The sequence below is a fragment of the Canis lupus genome, chromosome 6 (assembly GCF_003254725.2).
Source record: "Canis lupus dingo isolate Sandy chromosome 6, ASM325472v2, whole genome shotgun sequence".
In the NCBI taxonomy this organism is placed as follows: domain Eukaryota; kingdom Metazoa; phylum Chordata; class Mammalia; order Carnivora; family Canidae; genus Canis; species Canis lupus.
In genome coordinates, this window is record NC_064248.1 from 23,308,444 (window position 1) to 23,335,080 (window position 26,637).

The 26,637-nt window shown below is 52.5% G+C and overlaps 1 protein-coding gene across 1 annotated transcript; it reads right to left on the bottom strand.

Moving 5' to 3' along the window:
- Positions 1-4,587: 4,587 nt before the first annotated feature.
- On the bottom strand, positions 4,588-24,805 carry SDR42E2 (short chain dehydrogenase/reductase family 42E, member 2). The gene is made up of 12 exons (XM_025416229.3): positions 24,717-24,805; positions 21,983-22,876; positions 21,401-21,496; positions 19,173-19,230; positions 18,365-18,483; positions 17,627-17,702; positions 13,375-13,457; positions 11,893-12,030; positions 11,302-11,367; positions 9,584-9,647; positions 8,195-8,268; positions 4,588-5,186 (listed from the first exon to the last, which is right to left on the bottom strand). Exons 2-12 carry the CDS (start codon positions 22,838-22,840, stop codon positions 4,947-4,949), a joined length of 1,872 nt encoding a protein of 623 aa, XP_025272014.3. The 5' UTR covers positions 22,841-22,876; positions 24,717-24,805; the 3' UTR covers positions 4,588-4,946.
- Positions 24,806-26,637: the final 1,832 nt, after the last annotated feature.

Sequence of the window (26,637 nt, forward strand, 5' to 3'; positions counted from 1 at the left end):
TGTCATGTTAGGCAAGGAAGGTCATGAAAGCCACATGAGGCTTTGAACTTCATCCCGAGGGCAATAGGAAACCACAAAAGGTTTTAAGCTAGAGGGAGGCATGTTCCAATTTTGGGTTTAGAAAGTTCCCTCTGGCAGCAAGAACAGGAGGTTCCATTCAAAGTCTACTGCAGCTGTCTAGGGGAAGGAGTGCCTTGTACCATGGTTTGGTTGTGACAGTGTGTGGGACAGAAAGGGTGGGTCAGACAGACACTGTGGAAGGGATCTGATGAGAACTCACTGATGAAGATGTGAAGAAGAACATGTCAAAAGTGATGGCCAGGTTTGGGACTTGAGCCACTGGATGGTGGCACTGGTGGTGTCTCTTCCCTTCCTGAGAGGGAACACAGGATGCAGAGGAATTTGTGGGAAAGATGGTTTCTATTCTTTTTAATATTTTATTTATTTATTTGACAGAGAGAGAGAGAAAGAGAGAATGAGTAGTGGAGAGGGGCAAAAGGAGGGAGATAGAGAGAGAGAGAGAGAGAAGCAGCCTCCCGCTGAGCAGGAAGCCCAAAGTGAGACTCAATCCTGGGACCCACGGAAGATCATGACCCAAGCGGAAGGCACACGCCCAACCAACTGAGCCACCCAGGCACCCTGGAAAACATGATTTCAATTTGATTCACATCGAGCTTGAGATGTGGTACATGAGCTTGAGTAGGAGGTTGGACTAGGAGGTTGGACACAGAAGTCTGGGGGTCAAGAGAATGCTCTGAAAAAATGACACATATTTGGGAGGTGGTGGAGACTGAGGCCACGGGAATGGATAGACATGCTCAGGAAGCGTGCACCCGGGGAGGAGAGAGGCCAAGACAGAATCCTGAGGAACGTCATCTTAAAGGGAGGACAGTGGGAGGGAGGGGACAGAGAAAGACTGGCCAGGGACAGGTGAAAAACACGTGTGGTGTCATATAGGCCAAGAAGAGTATTGCAAAGGGGGAGTAGCCAGCTAGGTTGAACAAGGCTAAGAGGCTTGGCAAGATAAAGACTAAAAAAATATCCACCGGACTTAACGATTTACGGACAAGGTCATGGATGACCCCCATGAAAGCCATTTTGGATGAGTTGAAGAGAAGAAATAGAAACATAAGTGTGGACAACTCACCACAATATTTGATCCTGAGAAGGAGGAGAGCCATAGGACCAGTACTGAGACAAGGAAATGGGGAATCAATGGAGAATATATATTTTTTTTCTTTATTTTTTTAATTCACGAGAGACACAGAGAAAGAATGAGAGACACAGGCAGGGGGAGAAGCAGGCTCCCTGCAGGGACCCGATGTGGGACTCAATCCTGGGACTCCAGATTCACGCCCTGAGCCAAAGGCAGATGCTCAACCGCTGAGCCACCCAGGCGTCCCAAGGGACAATATTTTTAAGATGAGAGAGACTAGAGGATACATTTTAAATTTATTTTTTAGCAATCTGTACCCTCAACATGGGGCTTGAACTTACAACCATCCCTGAGGTTAAGGGTCACATACACTCCTCCCACTGAGCCAGCCAGGCACCCTGAGAGTGGAAGATATCTTAGACACCCAGCCTTGGGCCTACAACAGGGAGTAGCATCAGTACCCACAAGTGGAAAACATGAATTCACCTTGATGGTCCGTTGGGATTGGCCGCCCACAGCGATAGCTCTCTTCTCTGTATTCACGTTGCTCCTACTCATGTTTCCAAGTAATCTAGGACCTCCTACTTCTCTCAGAACCTCATGCATGGGGGGCTGGTTACCTGGGCAGCCTCTAAAGTGCTCATGGGGACTGAGTTTATCTGTTGGGTCAAGGGACTGCCTCTTTTTCCACTAGTCAAGACACAGGAAAGGAGAAGGTTTTCTTGGCATAGTGACCCACACTGCCTGTGGGCCCAGAGTGTAAATATTCAGAGCCTCAAAGGAAAGATGACTTAAAGAGAAAATCCAGAAAACAAAGAAACTGATTTTCCTTGTGTTTTTTGAAAGCTGTGTTTTGGCAGAAGACAAAGGATTTAGAAGATTATGTGAACAGTGAAAGCTTGTTTCCCCTGCCCCGAGAACAGATTTCTCAGGATTGACAAAGAGAGGAAAGTCAGAGAAGAAGGTGGTTCATTTAGAGGCACGTGCATTACTAAGAAAGGGAGCCCAAGGGCTGCCAGCCCCAAATGGCCTGAGGTGGTGCCAGAGCTCAAAGGAAACCCTTACATGGCTGAGGTGTAGAAATCACTGTGTGTAGTGTTTAGGCCAGTGGGCCTTGGGCAGCTCCTCCACATTGCTCCAGCTGCAGAGGAGTAACCCCCACCTCTTCCACTTTGAAGTTAGATATAACCTCAATTTCCATAAACCCTACTGTAAGGGTGGCCCTAAGAATTAAGTAAGAGCATATAGATGAAAGGCCTTTTAAACTGTCAAGCATTAAACAGACATGAAGGATTATTACTGAGCTTTAAAAAATTATCAGCACAGGGCAGCCCTGGTGGCGCAGCGGTTTAGCGCCGCCTGCAGCCCAGGGCGTGATCTGGAGAACCTGGATCAAGTCCCACGTCAAGCTCTCTGTGTGGAGCCTGCTTCTCCCTCTGCCTGTGTCTCTGCCCCCTCTCTCTCTGCATCTCTATGAGTAAATAAATAAAATCTTAAAAAAAAATGATCGGTACATATACAGTTCAACCCAGCAAAGAGGAGCATATACTTTTTAGCTGCTTCCCAAACTTTCTTAATTGTTCAGCAAAGAGGGATACACTGGGGAGGGCCACGTTGGCTCTAATACATACCCTCCCCTTCACCGGAGGTTTTGTTAGGCTTGTAATGGTTTCTTCTGCCAGGATCCATTGTTTGGTGGGCCAGTTCCACGTGTGTACACTATGATATATACATGGATATATTTACACACTGCTATGTTCGTATTCGTAATTAATACGGAGACAATGGGGAGGGGTGTTTCTGTAGAGAGCAAAGCTTGAGAAATGTTGTGGGTTTGAACATTAAACGGTGATCACCACTGCCCCTATTAACAATTAGAAGAAATATGAAATCATAAGATATGACCAAAACAAGCGTTAATTCTTCCCATTGTAATTATATGGGTACTTTTTCAAAAAGTTATTTTTTGAGATATAACCTACACGTAATATTAATTTCAGGTGTACAACATGATTTATGTATATATTATGAAATGATCACAACATCTAGTTAACATCCATCGAGACATATAGCTACAATTTTTTTTCTTATAACAAGAATTTAAAGGATCTATTCTCTTAGCAACTTTCACATATATAATATAGTATTATTAATCATAGTCATTACATCACCGTGACTTATTTATAACTGGAAGTTTACACCCTTTGACCACCTTAAAACGTTTTGTTTTGGTTTAGATCCTTGCTGGTACAGAAACCTGTGCTTACTAAGTCAGCCCCAGACTAGTAAACCGGCAACCCAAAAAGGCCAGATTGTGTTGGGCAGAAGCCTGGGTCTCAGATGTCCCTCCAACCCCGGCTATCAACACACAGGGAGATGTGCATGACTGAGTGACCCCAAAATATTTTGATTGCAGGTCAAAAGCAGTTCTCCTAGATGAACCTATTCCAACATCTCAAGATGATTTCAGGACAAGCACAGAGGAGCTTGACCAGCGAGGAGGGTTCAGTGTCCCTAGAGAGGCCGCAGGAAACCGGGAAAACTGCAAATGCCAGCCAGGCCGGCACTTAACCCGCTAGTGATGACCCTGGCCAAGCCCCAAGAACTCACCCAGGAGGCGTGGCTGGAGGGGGGTGGAGTCAGAAAGGGAGGGGGCGTGGCTATTGCCGAATTACAGGTAGGAGAGGGTAGGGACCAGATCCAGAGGGAAGTGTAGGGTCAGTCCGGACAGAAAAACGAAGGGGAGGGCGCAGTCATACCCGCAGAGCCAGAAAGAGGGCGGAACCAGGGCAGGGGAGAATCCGGGGCAGAGACCTCTCTGGGTCTGAGGTGGTGCCAGAGCTCAAAGGAAACCCTTACAGAAAGGCCAGAAAGGCAGGTGAGGCTGTGCGCTGCCTCCTCAAAACGCGGCCTGGACAAGACCCAGAAGGCGGGGCCGGGGCTCAAGAGGCAGAGCAGAGGCGTGCCCAAGCCGCGAAGGCGGGGCAGGGGCGGAGTCAGGACCCGGGGCGGGTCCAAACCCAGGGGGCGGGGCGTGGGCGCCGGGCCGAGCCCGGAGGCGGAGCAGGGCGTGCCCAAGCCTAGGGCAGGGGAAGGGGCGGAGTCAAGACCCGAGGCGGGAGTGTGGGCGGGGCGAGCCCGGAGGCCAGGAGAGGGGCGGAGTCAAGACCTGGGGGCGGGTCCAAGTCCAGAGGGCGGGGGTGTGAGTGAGGACAGGGGCGGGGCAAACCCGGAGGCGGGGCAGGGGGCGTGCCCAAGCCCAGGCCAGGGGCGAAGTCAAGACCCGGGGCCGGGGTGTGGGCGGGGCGAGCCCGGAGGCCAGGAGAGGGGCGGAGTCAAGACCTGGGGGCGGGTCCAAGTCCAGAGGGCGGGGGTGTGAGTGAGGACAGGGGCGGGGCAAACCCGGAGGCGGGGCAGGGGGCGTGCCCAAGCCTAGGGGCAGGGGCGGAGTCAAGGCCCGGGGCCGGAGTGTGGGCGGGGCGAGCCCGGAGGCCAGGACAGGGGCGGAGTCAAGACCTGGGGGCGGGCCCAAGCCCAGAGCGCGGGGGGCGGTGTAAGCGGGGAAAGGGGCGGGGCGTGCCCAGTCCTGGAGGTCGGGACAGGGGCAGGCCCAAGCCCAGAGGGCGGGGTGTGGGCGGGGAATGGGGCGGGGCAAGCCCGAAGGTCAGGACGGGCGGAGTCAAGACCCAGGGACGGGGAAGAGGGCGGGGCAAGCCTGGAGGCGGAGCTGGGGCGAGTCCAAGCCCAGGGGTGGCGCGGAGGCGGGAACTGGCGGTGGCCGGCGCGGAGGTCAGACGCCGGACGGCTGCAGGCCCAGGAGGCGCAGGGCCAGGGCGAGCAGCCCGAGCAGCAGCAGCAGCCCGAGCAGCAGCCGTAGGAGTGTCCGCGCCGTGCAGCCGCAGGGCCGCTGGCTCGTGGACCGCACGTATTGTTCCACGACGTCCGCGAAACGGAACTTGTCTGGCGCGTAGCCAAGCTGGGCGCGGGCCTTGGCGATCTGGAAGGTGTGCGTCACCGCCACGCTGCGCACCTGGGGAGAGGCGGGCAGCCAGATGCAGGGCTGTGCGGGTAGCCTTGTTTCACCGCAAAGGAGAGGAGGGCAGAGGTGTGTTGCCCTTCCGCCGCACAGCAGTTTCAAAGAACCCGTATGCTGGGTCTTGCTCCCGGGATGCCCACCTCAAGGAAGATTTCCTTTTTCCCTCCCATCTCCATTTTCCTCTAGGGCGCAGCCTCCAGGAGGCCTTTTCTGCTTCACCCCCAGCCTTACTGAACTCGGTCCCCCAAAACTGAAGGCCTCATCACCTCTGCACTTCCCCGTCCTTGCACGGTGCTGGGACTCAGCAGGCATTTACACATTCTTGGGGATGCTCCTGGAGAAGCTGACGTGTGTGTGTGTGTGTGCGTGTGTGTGTGTGTGTGTGTGCGCGCGCGTGCGCGCGCGGCCCCCCCCCCCCCCCCCCCGCCCCCGTCCCCGTCCCCGTCTGTGGCCTGGGTGCAGCTCACCGGAAAAATCCCCCCAGGAAACGCTCTAGGCTTCTCTAGAAGCCCCAGGGCGCAGCCTTCTTGCGCCCTCCCTGGTTAAGCTTCCCTAGGAGAGGAATACAATTATACAGAAGTGATTACTCTCCAGGGTCTGGGCTGCATTTCTTCAAGAGCAGTACTGGTAGTTATCATAACAACAGGCACTGTGTCTGGCCTGAGCTAAATCCTTTCTAGGCTTTATCTTATTTAATCCCCTTAGGTGGTAGGTACTACCACCATCTCCTCTTTACATATTTGGTGTGTGTGTTTTTTTTTTCCTCTTTACATATTTGAAAGTTTAAAACATAAGAGACTTGCCCAGACTCACACAGGGGAGCCAGATTCCATCCCAGGCTCTTCCCTGCTATGCTGGGATTGGGAGGATGCCCTCCCACCTCATTTCTTCCTCTGTTGTTCCTCAGCTGGACCCTAGGAAGGGGTCAGAAAAAGCTGCTTGATTTTCCCATAGCACGAAAACGGCTCCTGTGGCCAAGCGGCTGGTCTTGGATGCTTGTGCAGGAGAGGCCAATCTGGTCCCTTTTTGCCCCAGGTAGTAAGTTCAGGGCCTTGGGGGATACAGCCGGGAACTAGATCAGCAGGGTCCTGGACACAGTGCTCTCAAGTTTAGATGTCCTGAACTTTCCTTTGGGAAGTATCCTTAACTTCCTCAGAACTGGTTTAGGTGCCCCTTCTATGTGCTCTGTAGTTCCTCATAGTTTCCTCCAGTGTAGCCCTTATCCGAGTGTGTTGAGTTGCCCAGTTGCTGAGCTGTCTTCCCCTTTGGACGGTGAGCTCCTTGAGGTAAGGGCTATGTCTTGTCTCCATTGGTCAGCCCAATGCCTGGCGCACAGTGGGTGCTCAGTGTTCAGTGAAGCAGACTCTAAAACTGGAGGGCTGGTTGCTATGGCACAGACGGACCAGCAGAGAGCACCCGAGCCACAGTGAACAGAACCGTCCTTAGCTAAAGTAGGGATCCTTTACCCCTTCACTGAACAGGGAAACCTAAGAGTGAAACCAGAGGGAGGGGAGCTAAGTCCCGCCCAACCACAATTCAGCAGCACTTCGGCAGCTCATTTACATGATTGTGATTCCTGACTGGTTTCACAAGTTGATGGTTAAGCTTGAAATCATTTAGGTCTGGTTTACGTTCGAATGTCAGCTCTGCTACTTAACTGAATACTCATGGGCAGGTTATTTCACCCCTGTGTGTCTCATTTCCTCTGTAAATGGAAATAACAATGTACAATTTAGTAGTGAAAATTAAATAAGCCAAAGCACAATGCCTACCGCATCCATCACTCAACAGATGGCTGGTATCGTCATTCCCTTTCCTCTGCTAGTTTGCATGGTCCAAGGAGAAGCCACAGAGAAGTGCTTCTTTCTGTGGCCCCTTCTCTATCTGAGTCAGACGGCACTGAGCCTGGAGTATGAAGCCGATGCCAAACCATGTGACCCTGGACAAGTCACTAGCTTCTCCAGTGCTCAGTTTATCATAAAATACAATCATAATCTCTTGCCCTTCTTAATTTAGCAGGACACCAGAGAGAATCAAATGAGCCCATGAGCTAGAAGGATTTTGCAAGTAATGCCAAATACTACTATTTACAGTCTGCATTAAAACATCCTCTCTTGGGGATCCCTGGGTGGCTCAGCGGTTTAGTGCCTGCTTTTGGCCCAGGGCATGATCCTGGAGTCCGGAGATTGAGTCTCACATCAAGCTCCCTGCATGGAGCCTGCTTCTCCCTCTGCCTGTGTCTCTGCCTCTCTCTCTCTCTTTCTGTCTCTCATGAATAAATAAACTCTTTAAAAAAACAGAAAAAAAATCCTCTCTTTTAGGGGTGCTTTGGTGGCTCAGTCAGTTAAGCATCTGACTTATGATTTGGGTTCAGGTCATGATCTCAGGGTCATGATCCCAGGTTCATGAGATCAAGCCCTGAGTAGGCCTCTGAGCTCAGTGCAGAGTCTGCTTGAGTCTCTCCCACTCCCTCTGCCCCTCCCCCCACTTGCACATGCTCTAAGGAAATAAAGCCTTTATTAAAAATCCTCTTTTAAAAATTGTATGTGCAAATAGAAAACTGAATCATCATCGTTTGAAAATAGTATTGTGTACACAGTTAGCACTCAATATATCCTTATTACTCAGTAAGCATGAATGGCCACCAGGCTCCGTGTGCATGTGTCTTGAGAGCTGGTAGCCTTGGTGGGTGGCATTAAAAAATGTGAATGTCACAGAACCTGCCTTTGGGAGCCTCCTGTCTGGCAGCGAAGATAAGCTGCTTATGAATGAAGTGACAGGGATGAGGGACAGGCTTAGAGCTAATCACATTGCAGACCAAGGAAGCACAGCCTAAGCAAAAGCCCAGAGGTTGGGATGATTATGAAGAAGCTAGCGCTTGATGTGGGCCCACAAGGAAGGTTCTGAGACCTCAGACAAACATCCAGTTATAGTGTCAAAGGGGTGAGGGGTGGTGCCGATGGAGGTTGGAGCAGGGGCTCCCCCAGCAGCGGTGCACTTACCTCGCTCCGGGTGAGCAGTGGTGGAACACTACAGATGGGCCTCAGGGCCAGGTGCAAGTACTCCATCACTGCAGCTGTGTGGGGAGAGAGGGGCCAATGACCAGGGTGCCTCACTCTGTGCAAGCTCCAGGGAGGCCCTCGGGGACAAATCAGTTGGGGGCATTATTTGCTTTGCTAGGGAGAGTCTCTTCACTTTGCCAAATTCTCCCATCCTTGGATTCCTTTAAATCAGTTCTCAGCACACACCGGGGTGCCTTGTTTGGCTGTGAAATGTGTCACAAGGAAGTTGTCATTCATTGTAAAGGACAGACATTTGAAAATAAATCTGAGCAGATTGAAAGTTGTCTCAAATCATGCCTCCTTCTTTCGCTCACTTCTATAACAGTGTGGTCTCCTGAGTAGAAGAGAAAGATGTTGGAGCAGTGGCTCTCAATCTGGGTGGCATGCTGGACCACTTTTAAAAATGCTCACACTCCTCCCGCCCCCTCCCTCTTGCGGATGCTGATGTAATTGGTCTGGGGTGCAGCTGAGGCATTTTTATATTTTATAAGCTCCCAGATGATTCTAATGTGCAGCCACAGTTAAGAACTGCGGGGTTATAGTTTGTGAGCTAGGAATTGGAAGTTTATAAACAATCCTGTACAACTGCCAGAATGTGTGGCTGATCTTTCCTTTCCTGGGGGAGGGGGGGGGTTGTCAAATAGTGTCAACCATTGTGGCAACAATGGGCACAAAAAGTCACCCCACGTGTGTGGCCAAGTGGGCAAAAGTTTGCAAATCCCTGTTTTCAATGGCAAGCATCCCAATGCATTGAAAACAGATCTTAGCTAAAGTCTTTCAGGGATGCAGCTGTTTGTCACTTGAGGGTCAGCTGTCCCCTGGGGCTGACTGCTCCGTGCCTGGTGCTGGCTCTGCATTCCAGCTGGAAGGAGGCCAGCAGAGGTGATGATGGGGGGTGAGACCCGAAGAGTGAGGAAACTCCAGATCCCCAAAAGCAGCCTTCACTTCAGGGTGACCTCGGGGGACAAGGCAGCCCCAGGGCTCCCTCTCCTCCTGATTGGCATGATGCCTCCCACCGCAGACCACAGGGCCAGGTGTGAGCTTTGGAGTCAGCCAGGCCCAGGTGTGATTTCTGCCTCTGCCGCCTGCTCGCTGTGGCCCAATCGCACCCACCTTGCAAGTAGGACGGGGCTCACTCAGGGCGGGGACTTCGGGGAGGAGGTTGCCAGGCAAGTGCAGATCGGGCTTGGGGCACCTGCCCGTGAGAGTGGTGGTCTCCTGAGATTCTGTGCCTTCAGTGCCTCACTCGCCCCCACCTATCCTGTCCTGGGTTTGAAATGAGGGGATGCATGTGCAGCTGGCACATAACAGACACCCTCCTCTCCTTACCTGTTAGGTAAACCCAGGAAGTAGGCACCTGGATCCAAGGCTGGCTGTACCCTAGCTTCTCAAACTGCAAGGAAACAGGGTCTAAGATGAAAACAGGTCTTTCAAGGGCTGGTGTGGAAAGGCTGCATGTTCCCTTTACCCTGGAGCTGGCAGGTGTACCACCTGGACCCCTGCTTGCCTACCCCACATGGGTAGTGAACCCCACAGCCAGCCCCAACCTTGCTCCAGTCTTGAAATGGAAAACTTTGATCTAGAAAAGTCAAGTAGGGCTTGAATGCATCCATCAGTTTTTAACCTGGGATCGTTCACGTCACTTAGCTATTATTTACATCTGCTTATAGCCAAAGACACTCCAAGGCACAGAATGATTTTTCTAGAATTGACTTTTCTGCTATTAAAGAATTAAAAAAAAAAAAAAAAAACCAACACCCCAGCCTATGTGTATAGGGTGGTAGGAGATGCATGAAGAGAATGGGTTGGCACAGGGTGAAATGAGGTCTTCGCTTGTATAAAAACTCTCCAGATCAAAAAGACTGACCATCACAAGGGTTGGCAAGGATGTGGAGAAAAGGAACCATTGTCTTACACTGCTGTTGGGAATGTAAAATGGTGCAGCCACTTTGGAAAACAGCCTGGCAGTTCCTCAAAAGGTTAAACTGTGAGATACCACAAGACCTAGCAATACTACTCCTGGGTATACACCAAGGGAAATAAAAATGTAACGTCCACAAAAAATGTATACACTAATGTTCAAAGCAGCATTATTCATATTAGCTCCAAAGTAGAAAAACTCCAATTTCTATCAACCAATGAATGGATAAACAAAATGTGGTATATTCCTAGAAGGGAATATTTTTTGACATTATTGCCAAACAGGATGAATACTAATATGATGCAGGTTACACATGGATGAACTTTGACAGTATGATGCTAAATGAAAGAAGTCTAACACAAATGTTCACGTAGCATATGATTCCATTTATATGGCATGTCCAAACATGCAAATCTACAGAAACAGAGAGTAGATTAGGGGTGGTGTGGGGCTAGGGGTAGGGTTGGGGTAAAGGTGTAACTGAGGGGGATGGTTCTTTTTTGGAGGATGATGAAATGTTCTAAAATTGGTTATAGTGACGGATGCACCACTCAATATGCTAAAGACCACTGAGTAACGTGTTTTAAATAGATGAATCGTAAAGTATATGAATTATATCTCAATAAAGCTCTTGACATTAATGTGCCCACATGCCGTGAGGATGGATCCTCCAGTGTGGGGTTTCTGGTCGATCCCTTCCAGGCAGGCCTGGCCCCAAGAAGGAGTCTGTAGAGTACTGGATGGGAGGCCAGGGTTCCCTGAGGGGCTGCAGCATTGGGAGCCCCAGGGCCAACACCTCTCTATGTGCTTCAGTCTACCCTCTACTTGTGCCTTACAGAGCTTTGTCATGTAGTATGGGGGCGTCACAAGCAAACTAGCACAGGACAAGTCAACAGAAAGGAATCAGGCTGGGAAAGACTAGGGGATTACGTGGTCCCCCAAAGGGACAGCCACACCCAGTTCTGGCCAGTTCCAATGTTGCCCAGTGGATACTATCACCAGAATTGCTTTTTAATGTGAAAGCTTCTGATTTTCTGGAAGGAGGAAAGGATGACAAGGAGAGAAGATGTGCAAAATCCCAGAATTCTCACTCGGGATGGGGGTGGATGGACATCTGGGCACCTACCAGTGGGGCCATCCACTCGAAGAGGTTGACACTCTCCCCATCATTGATGTAGTATGCTTGGCCACTCTGAGGGGACATACAGGGAGGCGGACAGTCAGGCATCTGCCCCCCCACCCTGATCCCACCCTTTTGGATAGCTCAGCAGCTGCTCTGACCTCCTCAATTCTCCTGAGCAGCCACTGAAGAGTCATGGCTGTTCCCCAGCCCTGGGGACAGACTTGGGCAATTCTTTTTGAATTCTGGGGCTGCCACGCTGACTAGCTTTGTGACCTCAATAGAGTCACTTGACCTCTCTGTACCTTAGTTTCTTTGTCTGAGAAATGGGAAGAAAATAATGGAATCTCCCTCTCCAGGTGTTGTGAAGATTACATGTGATGGTGTATATAAAACACTTAGCATTTGGTGACCATTACTTCAGGACCAACAAGTCCTACATCACGGGGTCACTGCAAGGAGTTAATGATGCTCTATAAAGACATCCCCACCCAAGCTTCCCTGGGCCTACAGTCCCACCAACCATTTTGAGTTGGGGAGAAATGTGCATGAGCCAGGGATCCCCTAGTGATGGGGACAGCACCACGGGAGACTCACGGCCACGTAGCCCTTGGCAGCGGTGAGGGCCTCAGCGGCCAGCACGTGTGCCTGCACCAGATTGTGTACGTGCACCCAGTTCATTTGCGTCCTGCGGTCCCCAAATCGGAACATGAGTAGCCTCTTCTTGATGTGGCTCTGGAGGGGGGATAAACACAGACTCATGCCTGGAGTGGCTCTGAATACCATCTGTAGGATGATGGCTCCCAAATTTCTAGCTCTAGGCCAGACCCCTCTGCCCAAGACCCCTGTCCTGATGTCTCCATGTGGTGGCCATTTGTCCACGTCCTGGAGGGAGTGCCTGACATTCTGGCTCTTGTTGGATTCACACACACACACACACACACACACACACACACACACACCCGGTCCCATCTCAGTAGACCGCACTCAGAGGCTCAGGCTGAAACCCTGGGCCTCCGCTGGCCTCCCCTTCTCTCCACTCCACGTCAACCCACGTGCAGAGCCAGCTGGCTCAGCTGGTACGCTCTGGCCAGAATCCAGCAGCTTCTGACCACCCCGACTGCTCCCCCCTCTCCTCTCCCTGGACACCCAACTAGTCTGAACTTGTCTCTGCTTCCCTGCATGGTCCCTGCGGCTCTTCCCTACACGGCCAGGGGAGATCCTCCTGGATCTTAGTCACAGCCTGTGTCTCCCAGCTCAGAACCTTCAGGATGCCCACCTTGCCCCCAAAAAAGTCCTGACAATGGTTGAGGAGGCCCTTTTGATCTGGCCCCAGCTACTCTCTGTCTCCTAACTCCCCAGGCTCCAGCCACACGGTGTCCCTCCACCTCCCCCCCCCCACCCCAGGAATGGGCAGCAGGCTCCCATCTCAGGGCTTCGGACTCGCTGTTCCCTCTGCCTGGAAGGCTCTTCCTCCAAATACTGGTGTGATCGCCCCGCCACCTTCTTTGTCATTCTGGGTGGCATTCACCTGCCACCTGCTCGACGAGGCTCCCGGGCTGCCCGGGCGCCCAGCTCCCACACCCTGCCCCCCCTTCTTTTCCATCCTACCTCACACCTTCAAATGCTCCTTATCATTTCCCATGTTTATTTCCCATCTCCTGTGAGAACAGGAGGGCAGGAATCCTCGTCTGTTTTACTCACTGATCTGTCGCAAAGCCGGGAGCCGCGACCTTTGTCATACTCAGGTTTGTGCCCTAGTTGCCTGCTCCGTTTGGACCACCTTCTCTCTCCCACCCCGTTTCCTTGGTTAATTCTTTCTTCTCTTCCTGAACAGCACAGGTGTATCCTGGACCTGCCCCAGGATGGAGCCAGGCCCTCTCCCCTCTGTACCGGCGTTGCCCTTCTTCCCTCCACGGAGCCCTTGCCACACATTGGCCCAGTGACCGTGGCGTCGGTCTCCCTGGCCAGGCTGCGAGCAATCTGAGGACAGGGCCTACAGTCCCTGAAGGGCCCCGATCCACGCACACAGCAGCCAGGCTCGTCCTGTGCCTCAGGCCCAGGGCTGGGCTGACATACCGCCACGCGGGGCAGGTGCCTCTGCTCTTCAGGGCCATAGATCCCTGGGGGCCGGAGCACACACGTCCGCAGAGTCCCTCCTCCTAGGACACAGGGAGGGTGGTCAGGGGCTTGGGGAGGGGGTGGACCAGCAAGGAGAGACACAGAAATGCTGTCCACACCTCCCGGTCCTTGCCTGGACAGGTGAGCAAGGAAGACAGGCCTTGGGGTTTCCTTATTCAATTAATTATTCTCAGTCGGTCTGTTAGTCATTTAACAAACAACATTCAGAGGTTCCCCCAACGTCTACCTCCAGCACTGGGCCCTGGGATGGGTGCTGTGGAGAATCCAAGGATGATCAAGAAATGGTTCCTGACCTCATGATGCTCACAGGTCAGTAACGGGGTAAAACTTAGATGCAGGTGTGTGTGCAGCCCATGAGACAGATGTAATCTTTGACTCCCTGCCACTCTACAGACGTAATCTCTTTTGACTCCCCTGAGAGTTAACTGCACCCATTTTACAGATGCACACAGAGACCCTCACTCCCTCACGCCAACGGCTGTAGCTCTTTCCCTTTCCTGATCATCAGCTGCCTAAGGACTATGATGGCTCTCAGGGAAGTCCTACTATGTGCCTGGTGCTCTGGTAAGCCAGAGTTTTTTTGTCCTTCAGGATGGGAGCTGTAATTATCTCTGCTTCCTGGATAAATGAACTGAGGCTCAAAAAGGGGATTTGCCTAAGGGCACACAGCTCAGCCTAGAGGAGCCGAGATGGGGGACAAGAGCTGAGGTTCCTGCCACAAATGGACCTTTTCTACTCCCTCAGCCTTGGTCTCCTCATCTGGAAGATGGGCACTTGCAAGCAGTGGTAGTAGCTGTACTTTCCAGACAATCAGTGGAGAAAGGAAAAGACAGGAGCTGTCAGCACAAGAGCCTGGGGGCTGTGCTGTCCCCCTCGCTCTCACTGCTCTGTGCCAGCAGAGTCCCCCAGACCAACTCAGAGCTTGGTCCAGGGCTTCCTAACTTTTCTGCCCAGGGTGCCCCGCATTGATGGAAAGGGTGAAGAAGTCTCCCCTGGGGAAATCTGGAGGTGCAGCCTGAAGGGCTGCCACAAACATATTTCTCTCAAGTCTTAAGAAAGCCTACAGAATTGTCAGTTTATCTCATAATCCATTTGTTGAAGATTAAAAAAATTTTTTTAAATTACTAATTTGTAAATTATTTGCCTCTCAATCGCACCCCCTTAACTGAGGTGGAGTCTTGTGGGAGATGCTCCACTTTCTGGGGCTCAGGTTTCCCAAAGGGCTGCACCTCAGTTTGGGGAGCCCCTCTCCTTCCACACAAAGTCTCAGAGGACTGTCAATCTAGATGTGCCAGATGCGCCACTCTCCCCTGCAGTGGTGGCCATGGGACCCAAGTCAGGCTAATGACATATTCTCACCCAGGAACGTGACACCAGGATCTAAAATCCTATGAGTGGATTCACCCTGAAGATACTGGTCACAACCAGCTCCTGCTACCCAGTCCCTGGAGCTGCCCCAACCCTATCCTTTCCAAGCTCTGGTGGTCATTTTTCTGCAACTATATTTTCCAGAAACTATCTCACATCCTTCCGCTGTAAGTTCCTTTCACCAGAATATGAGCCAGGGCCGGTGTCTTGGGTCATAACCAACACCCAAACATCCTCACTTTACAATGAGGCCAGCATAGTAGGTTGAGAGGTGGCCCCCAACAAGGTAGGTCCACATCCTAGAACCTGTGGATATGACCCTATTTGGATGAGCATCTTTCCAGATATAATTAAAGATCTCAAAATGAGATCATCTTGGATTATCCGGTGAGCCCCAAATTCTTTGTGAGTCCTCATGAGGGACTAACACAGACATGTGTACCCTAAAGAATGAGTGGGGCCACTGTAAGCTGGTGAGACGAGGAAAGATTCTCCCCTAGAGCCTTTGGAGGGAAGCAGCCCAAATGGCACTTTGATCTCAGAGATCAGGCTGTGAATTGTGAGAATCATGAGAGAACACATTTCAGTTTTAAGCCACCAAGTTTGTGGTCAGTTGCCCCATTTGCACTGAGCTGAGATCTGCAGTCTCAGGGTTCTGCTTCAGGGATGGGAGGCCCTTCATGCTGGGTTAGAGGCAGAGTCTCAGGGACCAGCCTGTGTTAGCAGACACTGGAAATCACCCAGGGTGACCATGGCTGGACTCCTGGAAGGCAGGTATCAGGTAAGCTTTTCTGTAAACAGCCTGCAGCTAATTTTAAACTCTGGGGCACCTGGGCCTGGTGGGGGGGAGGTCTGGTTGCAGCTGACATTGGCCGGCAGGGCACTGGGCAGCTACGTCACAGAGGGGCGGGGCTCAGGGTATCCATGACTCCTGACCACGGAAAGCTGGGGATGCTCGTATAAATAATTCTTGGCCAAAGGATTAAGTGTCTGGTTTGCAGGCTGCCAGTCCAGCCAGGGAAGGCCCCAGGCAGAGAAGAAAGCTCAACCACACATGGTCAAACCCCTGAGAAAACACAGCTGGATGTATGTTCCCTCTGGGATCCGGGGTCAAGGCCTGACAGGTCCAGGGTGCCAGGGTAGGGTGGTGAGATTTTAAGGAAAAGAAGACACCTCATGGGACACCTGGGTGGCTCATGGGACATCTGGGTGGCTCAGTGGTTGAGTGTCTGCCTTCAGCTGAGGTCATGATCCTAGGGTCCTGGGACCAAGTCCCGCATCAGATTCCCCACAAAGAACCTGCTTCTCCCTCTGCCTGTGTCTCTGCCTCTGTCTCTTTCTCTGTCCCTCATGAATAAATAAAATAAAATCTTAAAAAAAAAAAAAAAAGAACCATGCTTACTCACCTGCTCAGCTGTGGCTACAGGGAAGCATGATGGTTCAGCTCCAGGCTCTGGTGTCAGACCCTCTGGTGTAGGGGTTTGGGGTTTAAATCCCACCTCTGCTCCCTAATAGCTATGTGTCCTTAGCCAAGTCCATTCACCCCTCAGCCCCAGCCTCCTCCCCTTTAAATCTACAGATTATAATTGTGAGGATCTCTCACTCTCCAGATCTACTTGGCTCCTGAGTTTGGATAGTAAGAGAAACCAGGTTTTCTGTTCTTTTTAGTTTCTGAATTTCAGAAAGCAAACAGTGATAATTTGGACAGCAAGGGATTTATCTGGATCATTCTGGCTCCTGAGTTTGGAACGCAGGTGATCCCTCAGGTACTTAGCTCACATGGATGCTATAAAGAGTTACTGAGAACTTTGCATATAAAATTAGTATGAAAAATAGGGCTGGGCATACAGTAAGCCCTTGGTAAATGTAAACTGTTCGTATTCTCTTTTTTCCTTTTTAAATAGTGCCTGTTATTATTTTATTCTCAGATCTTCGAGGTAGATTCCACTATCATCCCCATTTTGTTACAGGTAAAGAACCTGAGGCATGGAAAAAAAGTGTATTGGCCAAGGTCACATCACAAAGCTAAGAGATGGTAGTGGTGCTTGGATTTGAACTCACTTGAGTCTGAGCCAGTGTATGGGAGCAGCTACTGTGTCATATACCTGTCTCTCTCTATATATCTATTAAGATCTGTTTATGAGAATGAGAAAGAGAGAGAGAGGGCATGCACAAGTTGGGGGAGAGGCAGAGAGAGGATCCTGAATCCTGAGAATCCTGTGCTGAGCACAGAACCCAGTGGGATGTTGGGGCTCAATCCCAGGACCCCAAGATCATGACCTGAGCCAAAATCAAGAGTCACTCACTTACCCGGCTGAGTCACCCAGGAGCCTGTCTATCCATATTCTATTATTATTTCTCTATAACCACAGGAGGCAATATGGTAGGGCAGCCGAGGCCGTATTTTCTGGTAAGTTATTGAAGTTTGAGATTCAAGCCCTCACTTGCATGACCTTTCCATAGTGCTCTGCCTCATTCCATAGTCATCATTTTGTACTCTTTTATCTAAAGAGCATACTTAAACTAGATCCACTCCTACATGGCAGAAAAAAGGCCCATTTCTATCTGGTTTCTCCCCCACTCGAGACTATGAGCAACATGAGGGCAGAGACTGGACCGGACTTTCCCTGGACTGTATCCCTGGTGGGGTTCGGGCACATAGCAGGTGCTCAGAATTTGTGGAATGATGAGTGATGAAGGCCCAGGGGAATTGTCTTTTGGAAGGAAGGTGAACCTCAGAAACATAGAAGCTAAAAGCTGGACTCACCCATGCATTCTGGGGGAGGCAGCAGGGTGCACACGCATTTGCCCTGACACCCACCTGGGAGAGGTGTTCCATTGGCCATAAGGGTCAACTGGTCAGCGATGGCTTTGGTTCGTGAGTAGTGGTCCATGTGCTGCCGGAGGAGGACAAGAAGAAAAGAGCCACCAGGTAGGGGTCAGTGACACTGCTGGCAAGGCCTGGCCAGCCCTGCTTCAGACCACACATGGCTAGATTCTGGGCCCCCACTCCCCCACCAGGAAGCAGCCAAGCCCTGAGCCTCAGTGCCCTTCTTTTCTCTTGGGGTGGGAGCCACGGGAGCAGAGCTCAGAGCAGTAACAACAACCAGGGCTCTTCCACTCAGGGAGGCTCTTGCCGGCCCCCAGGGCCTGCTCCGGGATGCAGGTGCAACGTGTGAGTCGGATGACCTGTTTCCACCTAGTTCTTTAGTGTTTGTGTTTTTTTCACATACATCATCTCATTTCCCGCTCTCTGCACCCCCATGGGGTGGAGTGGTCATGCCCAGATGAAAAAATAGAGGCTCAGAGTAAAATGACTTGCGCAGGTTCCCACAGATAGAAAGTGGTCTGGCTGGCTCAAGGCCAGGTCTGTGTGATTTCAAAATCCCTGCCGGCATGGTCAGCTAAAATAGGAGAAGGCTCATGCTACTCAGTTTTAGGGATCCCCTCTTCATGGGACTAACCCCGAGTTGTGAAGTTGATCCTGGTTTCCACCCATCTGGACCCCTGTGGGTCCGAGGCCCAGTGGCCCTGCCCACCTCTCCTGGAAGCCAGGTACCTTTTCCAGTGGGAAATATGGCACAGTGTCCTCATCACCCTGTTCTATGGGCTTCCCGCCGAATGCGACATTGACCGTGCTGGTGTAGATGAGCCTTGGAACCCGTCGACGGACACAAACTGCAGTGACAGGGGCACACAGCAACACACACACACACACACACACACACACACACAGGGCCAATGTGAGTAGGAGTTGGCTGAGGAGGTGCCCACTGGGACCTCCTTGAGAAAATCCACTGACCTCCACCCAGTCTTTGACAAACATCCTGGCCTCCCAGAATATAGATATGCTCAGGAGGGAGTGGGTCAAGTTCTTGCTCTGTGGGACCCTGGGCGCCAGGTTGGCTCACTCCTCCTTCTCAGTATGGCCCTGGCCCCTGAGCTACCTTGCCAGGAACGAGTCAGAAGAGTCTCACTCGATGGGGATATAGAAAAAAAGACACTCTAGGACTAGAGAGAAAAACAGGATGCAGGACAAGGCAAGACATGCCCAGAGAACCCAGATGTAGGTCTTCTATTTTGGAGTTTCAGTGACTTTTCTAACCCTAATCCCTGAAATCCAAACCCCGCTGCCCGTGTCCCCAGACACACTATGGCCACGCTGACCCACCCCATGCAGGGGCCTGGGCAGGTCTGCAGTACACTTAGGATGTGCTGCCCACAGGCCCTCTGCTGGGGGTGGCAGGGGTGGGGGAGGAGGGTCCCACCTCTGTCCCCCTCCCCCATCCCCAGAGGTGGGCCTGTGGCAGGAGAGGGGACAGAAGCAGGAAACACACAGCAGGTCACACTGAGCTCCAAGCGCCTACCATTGATCACTAGTTTGGTGCCTCCAACATTTATAGACTCAATCTGCTCTTTTTGCAGCTAAAAGACAAGACGGAGGTGGGAAAGTCGTGGTGCTGCTCATGCCTCATTGCTGAGGCCATAACACTGGGCTGAGGGGGACAGGGCAGGGGGCTGCAGAATGTCTGGCTCGGAAGCAGGGATCTGAGAGGCCCACAGGCAGTGGCCAGCTCTGCCCACCAGCTCCCAGGGCGGCTAGGGGAGGTCCCTTCCCCTGCCTGGTTCTCAGCTCCCTCATCTGTGAGGGCAGACCCCCCAGGGTGGTCAGCAGGATTGAAAACACCCCGTGGGAGGACCTGGTACAGTGTCTGACACAGAAGAGGGACTCAAAATGTGCGGGGTCATCTCCTCACTCTGGAAGTCTGGGTTTCCTTAGGGTAATACTGTCCATGTGCTAGCGAGGTTGGGGTGTGAAAAATAAAAACATCTTGTGTACACATGAGAGCTACTTGCATTCCCCCCCCCCACCCAGGACAGGGCAAAGCCTTTATAGCTCACTTAGTCCTTACAACCAACCACAAGATGGGTTCAATCTTGATTTCTAAGCTATATTTATTCATTGCTGTAGTTTTTGTTTAATAGGCAATATAATTGCAAAGTTAAAAATAAGTCAGACAGGGGCACCCAGGTCACTCAGTCAGTTAGGCATCTGACTTTTGATTTCAGCTCAGGTCATGATCTCAGGGTCGTGGGATAGTGTCTCGCATAGGGCTCCGTGGTCAGCGCTGAGTCTGCTTGAGATGCTCTCTCTCTCCGTCTCCCTTTGCCCCTCCCCACACCTTATGTGCTCGCTCTCTCTCTGAATAAATAAAGTATTTAAAAAATATTTATTCATGATAGTCACACACACAGAGAGAGAGAGAGAGAGAGAGAGAGAGAGAGGCAGCGACATAGGCAGAGGGAGAAGCAGGCTCCATGCAGGGAGCTCAACGTGGGATTCGATCCCGGGTCTCCAGGATCGTGCCCTGGGCCAAAGGCAGGCGCTAAACCACTGCGCCACCCAGGGATCCCTAAAAATATATTAAATAGGGACGCCCCGGTGGCTCAGTGGTTGAGTGTCTGCATTCAGCTCAGGGCGTTGATCCCAGAGTTCCAGGATCATTCCAGGATCAAATCCCATATTGGGCTCCCCGCAGGGAGCCCGCTTCTCCCTCTGCCTATGTCTCTGCCTCTCTCTCTGTGTCTCTCATGAATAAATAAATAAATAAATAAATCTTTAAAATATTAAATAAAAAATAAATAGAACATTTAAAAAACCCTCAAACAGTAAAAAGGGTATATAGTAAAAAGGAAATTTTTTTCCCACTCCTTTTTTAAAAAATATTTTATTTTTATTTATTTATTCATGAGAGACACAGAGAGAGAGAGAGGCAGAGACATAGGCAGAGGGAGAAGCAGGCTCCCTGCAGGGAGCCCGATGTGGGACTCGATCCTGGGTCTCCAGGATCACGCCCTCAGCTGAAGGCAGACGCTCAACCACTGAGCCACACAGGGATCCCTTTTCCCCACTCCTGATTGCCTGCTTTTCTTCCCACCCCCCCCAGAAGCAACCACCACTACTGTTACAATCGGTGTATTTCTAGAGATGATCTATACTTATTAATATCAGCACATACACACATGTGAGCATATAAATATTTATCCTAGCTTTTTTTTTTCCATACAAACAGGAGGATGTCAAACACTGTTTTTGCACTTTGGACACTATTCTGTTATCAGAACATATTGAGTCACTTCATTCTTTTGCATGGCCTCGTAGAATTTCAATGTGTGTGTGTGGATACCTAATAATTTATTTAAATAGTCCTTAACTGACGGGCATTTACGTTCTTTCCCGTGCTTTGTTATTATAAACAATGCTGTAAATATACACACAGCGTGATTTCACAGTCTATGGGTATCTGTATGTTTTGACCTCGTGTCCTCACCCCGAGGAGGTTCTGACATGAGTACCAGTACAGATGAGGAATCAGAGGCTCAGAGAGGTTAAGTGAATTCCCCCTAGGTCACACAGCTTGAAAGAGGCAGAACTGGTCTTTAGTCCCAAGGATGCAAAATGCAGGCTGAGTAGAGTTCAAATCCTTGCTGGATTAGGTGGGGGGCCATAATGAATACACGGCATGAAGGGGTGGGATGGACAGAAGCTGGGTCTGAACCCTGCACTGTTAGATAATGTACGTGGGGTGCTCACCTTCTCAGCACCAGACATTCCATAGGATGCCACATGGAAGACACAGTCCACCCCTTCGAAGGCACGATACAAGGCTTCCTCATCTCGGACGTCCGCCTTAAACAGAGAAGGAAGAGCTGCAGACAGGAGGTTTGGGTCCAGGGCAGAGATCCCAACTCTGCGCGTTGCCAGGTTCCAGAGTTGGGCCTCTGATCCCACCCTGGCCAAGCACCTGGAGGAGAGGGGTTGGGGCAGGATTTACTATGTGATTCTACAGGGCATCACGGTCTTCACCATCATAGCCAGCTCCATTTACCAAGCTGAGTCACAGGGGCAGTACTCGGCGTTTTACACGCACCGCCTCACTGACTCCCCATAAGATCCCTGCACAGCCTCCTTTCTCTGGGTGAGGACACTGAAGCCAGAGTTGTGGAGCCCTGTGGCCATGGCTGCCAGCTGGGAAGTGCCAAAACTTAAAGTCCCACTCCAGGAGCCCATGCTCCTCAACACCATGCTACTGGTTGCACATCAGACACTGTCCCCAGACCTCCACCCCCAGCCTGGGCCCCCCTCCCAGGACCCTCAAGATGCTCATCACTGCACCTGGATGAACTCGGTCCCTGGGGACAGCTCCCACTGTGGCCTGCGGAGGTCGAGCAGGATGACAGAAGTGCCACTCTTGGCCAGGCTGGAACCCAGACTAAAGCCCAGGTAGCCTCCTCCTCCTGTCACCAGAACCTTCTGCCGAGGGGCCTGCATGTGTGCAGTCTGAGTCTTCTGCTGCGGTGCTGGTGTCCGGGCTGTCTCTGGCTCACTGGGTTTGGGCCCAGTTCCAGACCCCCGTCTGGGCGCAGGCTCTACTGCTGGCCCAGGTAATGGTGCAACTCCGGGCCTAGGTGTGGACCCAGGTACTGACCCAGCTCCTGACCCAGGCCCCAGACCTGGCCCAGGTCCTGAGACAGCACCAGGCCCTGGCCTAGGTCTGGACCCAGCTCCAGGCCCTGGTCCAGGTCTTGGAACAACACCAGACCCTGGCACACGTCCGGACATAGCACCATGTACCAGTCCGGGTTCTGAAGCAGCACCAGGCCCTGGCCCATGTCCAGACACAGCACCAGGCCCTGGTCCAGGTCCTGAAGCAGCACCAGGCCCTGGTCCAGGTTCTAGAACCACACCAGGCTCTGGCCCAGGTCTGGACACTGCACCAAGCCCCAGTCCAGGTTCTAGAACCACACCAGGCCCCAACCCAGGTCCTGACACAGCACCAGGCCCCAGCTCCAACCCCAGAACAGTAGTTGGCCCTGGTCCAGGTCCTGAAACTGCACCAGGCATTGGCCTAGGCCCTAACTCAGATCCCAGGCCTGAGACTCCTCCCCAGGCCTGGCAGACAGGGCAGCTCTTCTCACCCTGGCCTGCAGCTTTGCAGGCCTCTGGGGAGGAGCCTGCTGGGTTGGGCTTCATCCTCTACTGAGCCATGCAGATTGAGGATCTGTCCACCTGTAGAGAAAAACAAAAGAAAGAACATTCTAGAGTTGTTGGATCATGTGGATTATCAGACTAAGGGGAACTCCTGGTGGGGCCTAGAGATGCTCTGACTTCCCAGTGAACCTGTCCCTTTCAGAATTTTGAGAACTCTCCAGGTGGCTGCTGCCTCCCTCAGAGAGAGAGAAACAAGGCAGTTAGGCCTTGGGTTTTACAGCTGGGGAAACTGAGGCCCAAAGTCACACTGCATGGCTGAGGTTTACACCAAGCATTCCTGATTTCTCTACCAGTTCTTTAAAATCCTAATTCCCGCATAGTATCAGAGGAAGACAGATCAGATCATGCCCAGGGAACTGCTTTCTGACTGGGAAGGTGGGGTGGGCTTCCTGGAGAAAGAGGTAGACAGAAAAGAAGGCAGAGGAGGACAAGGAGGAGAGGAGACGTGGAGAGAGGAGATGGGGAGGAGGAATCCATGTGGAATTCCAAGTGCCACACCACCTCTACCCTGACACCTGCTGCCTCCGGTCCTCCCAGGTCCTCTGGCTGTGCAGGCGGCTGGCACGGCAGGTCTGTGCAAGCCCTCTGCTGGCTTTGGGGTCAGGTCTGTGAGCCCTGGGGTCCAGCACTGAGGATCCTGTGGTCCTCACTCCAGACTTAAAATGAGCCAGGCTGTCAGCCACTATCACTATCATCATCCCACCCTCTCTGCCCGCTGCCTCCTACTCCACCTGAGGAGAAGATGTGCTCCTGGGGCCAGACCACCATCATCATCACCATTAATAATGGCAGCAACCATGTATGGTGGGCCAACCATCTGCCAGGCCCTGTGGATACACAGATAGGTGTCTCTGCCCTGCCTGAGGCCGGCTGGCTGTAAAAAAGAAGGGGCATGCTGAGTGGCTAAGTGATGAGCCCCGTGGTTGGTGCTGGTGGTGCCACAGGGCAGGGACCCTGACAGCTATAGGGACTGTTATCTTTTAGGCTCTGTTGTCACTGCCCTGCTCTCAGAGTTCCAGGTTAAGGGACACAGTCACACCCCATACAGACATTGGCACTCAGGGGTTTAACAGGGAGGAGACACCCCAAATCTGAGTCATCACAGGAGATGAGTCTAATTCCCCTATAGGGAGGGGGAAAGGGTGCAGCCCCACGGTGGAGCCCTTCTTTACCCAGGATTCTGTTCAGGGGACTGGTCTCTGGGGCCAAAGCCATCTTTCTATCTTATGGGGATGCTTTTTTGGTGACCCTTAGGCAAAATCCTTAAAACCTCAGGGTACCTCAGTATCCATAGCTGTAAAATGGACCCAAGTAACCCTGGCTGCTCCGTCTACCCCACCAGGCGGTCATGAAGAGATGCCTTGGCAGGGCGCTGGGAAGCAGTCTCCAGGAGGGCTCCGCTCACCGTCCTGTCCCCGCGCCGGGAACAGCGCTGGCACCGAGCAGGGGATAAGGAGCTGCTGACCGCGCCGCCCGCTAAGAACTCCGCATCCGGGAGCACCGAGCACCGTGGCTGCGCCCCCCGTGACCCGGGCCGCGGCGGCACTCACTGCCCCGGGCAGCCCTGTGCACTACAGGCTCCTGTCCCCATCACTCAGAGCTGGAAACTGAGGCTCAGGGAACATTCGCGAACTTTGATGGGGTCTCAATTAATGGGTCGGCCGGGTCACCAGGGACTCGCAGTGGGGTGTGGGTAAAGGAACTGGGGAAGGGGCGTCGGGGACCACCCCGGCCGCATCGCCTGGCAGGGGCGGGTCCCCCCGCCCCCCCACGCCCGACTCCGAGAGCGGCTCCGGCCCCGCAGCTCGGGGAACCCCCCCTTAGGCTCCCCGCCCCCCGGGGTCCCCGCTGCGCTCACCTGCCGGGCTCCCGCGGCGCTGAGAGCTCCCGGCGCTGCACCCACGGTCTCGGCGCGGAGCCCGGCGCGGCCCCTCCCGGGGCGGGACGGGGCGGGGCTGAGCTCCGGGACCGCCCCCGCCCCATCCCGGCCCCGCCCCTAGCCCCGGCCCCGCCCATCGCCCGGCCCCGCCCCCGCCCCGCCGGCTCCCCGCGCGCGAACAGCCGCCTCTTGCAGGGCGGTGGCCGCAGGCTCTCACAGCGGGGAAACTGAGGCCCGTCGAACAGGGAGCGGGTGCAATGGGCCCAGATACTGGTGCAGAAAGGACGCAAAGGCCCTGCCGCACAGTGGTCCTAGAAACCCAAGAAACAACATTTCTTTCCTCAGCCCCCCATACCCTGGGGGTCCGTCTGTCGCCCCAACTCGTTCCTCTCTAGGCAGCCTGCCTCCCGCCCACCTGCTGCTTCCTGCCTTCTCTCCCTCTTCCTCGTCCATCTATTCATCATCCTACCTGTTCTTCCATCCACCTATTTACTCATCCGTATTCCCCGTACATTTCTTTCTTCTTTGTCCATTCATCCATTCATCTATCTATCCACCTGTCATTCTATCTTTCCACCTCTCCGCCCAGCCTTACATCCATCCAGTTCATTCCATGTATCTTTCTTTCCTCCCGTCCACGGATCTGCCTTCCTTCCTTTCTTGTATTCCCCTGCCCATCTCGGGGTTCATCCATCCTCTGATACAGTCATCCCACGTTTAGTGGGTGCTTCCTTGTTGTTGGCCTTTCCCTTGTGCTGGGGACCCAGCTGGATCACACCACTCCTGAAGATCCATTTGCAGGTGGCAGTAGCAGAGGGGCAGGCATGTGCCAGACAGCGGGCGCTGCTGCTATAGTGGAGCTCTGAGAACTGACTCTGAGCTGGGAACACTGAGGCCTGCTCACTTTGGTGTGAAGAAGCTACTAGAAGGGCTTCACCCGTTGGAGCCTCCTCTGTGAGCATAGGTGGCGTGGGGAAGAGAAAAAAATCTTAGCTCGTACATGCTATGTGCCAGGTGCTAAAGTATCTTGCCCAATCCTCACAACTCTGTTCTGACATAGTTTTAGAGGCAGAAAAATGGGTTCAGAGTGATAAGAAGAGGCTCAGAGTGTGGTGGATAAAGGCCATGGGGTCCCCCCTGGCTTTAAATCTTGACTTTGCCACTTTCTTGCTGTGTGTCTCTGGGCAGCTACAAGGCTCCACATCCTCATTCATAAGCTGGGAGTGGTGCGTACTTTACAGCTGTGATGTTGTTGGGCTTGTAGCAAACAAGGTATAAGGGACGAGGATGGTGCCTGCATAGTCAGTGCTCAACCAAAGGCAGGTGTTACCGTTATATGAGAGATTGAGATTCAAACCCAGGTCCTGTGCCTCACCACTTTCCAAACCTTGTCTGACGTATGTCCATCATTCTATTCCCAGAGACTAGCCCCTCCTCTCCCACCAGCAGGGCCACAGGGCTGATAGCCCCAGGTCCAGCTGGCTGCTCTTGTCCTGCTGAGAGCATAGTTTACCACACAAGAGTTATATGTTGAATTGTGTACCTCCTTCACCCCCACCCCCCAAATTCATATGTTGGAATCCTAACCCCCAGGACTTCAGAGTATGACCTTGGAAATAGGGTCATTGCAGATGTGATTAAAGATAAGGTAATAGAGAGTAGGGCTCGTCCAATATGACCAGTGTCCTTATGAAAGAGGGGAAATTTGGATGCAGACATGCATACAGGAAGAGCATCACGTGGAGGTTGGAGTGATGCGTCCACAAGCCAACAAACTACAAGGAGCCAGGAGAGAGGCCTGTCACAGATCCTCCCGAGTGCCTTTGGAGGGAGCTGGGTCCTGGCAATACCTTGATCTCAGACTTCTGGCCTCCCGAACTGGAGATAATCCATTGCTGTT

What these genes read in the sequence shown, in the direction of transcription:
- SDR42E2 (XM_025416229.3), bottom strand. Translation starts at nt 22,840, where the DNA reads ATGAAGCCCAACCCAGCAGGCTCCTCCCCAGAGGCCTGCAAAGCTGCA. An exon ending in CTGCCAAGGGCTACGTGGCC is followed by an intron (nt 11,368 to 11,892) that starts GTGAGTCTCCCG and finishes ATGTCCCCTCAG; the next exon opens with AGTGGCCAAGCATACTACAT. An exon ending in TCGAGTGGATGGCCCCACTG is followed by an intron (nt 9,648 to 11,301) that starts GTAGGTGCCCAG and finishes GTTTCCTTGCAG; the next exon opens with TTTGAGAAGCTAGGGTACAG.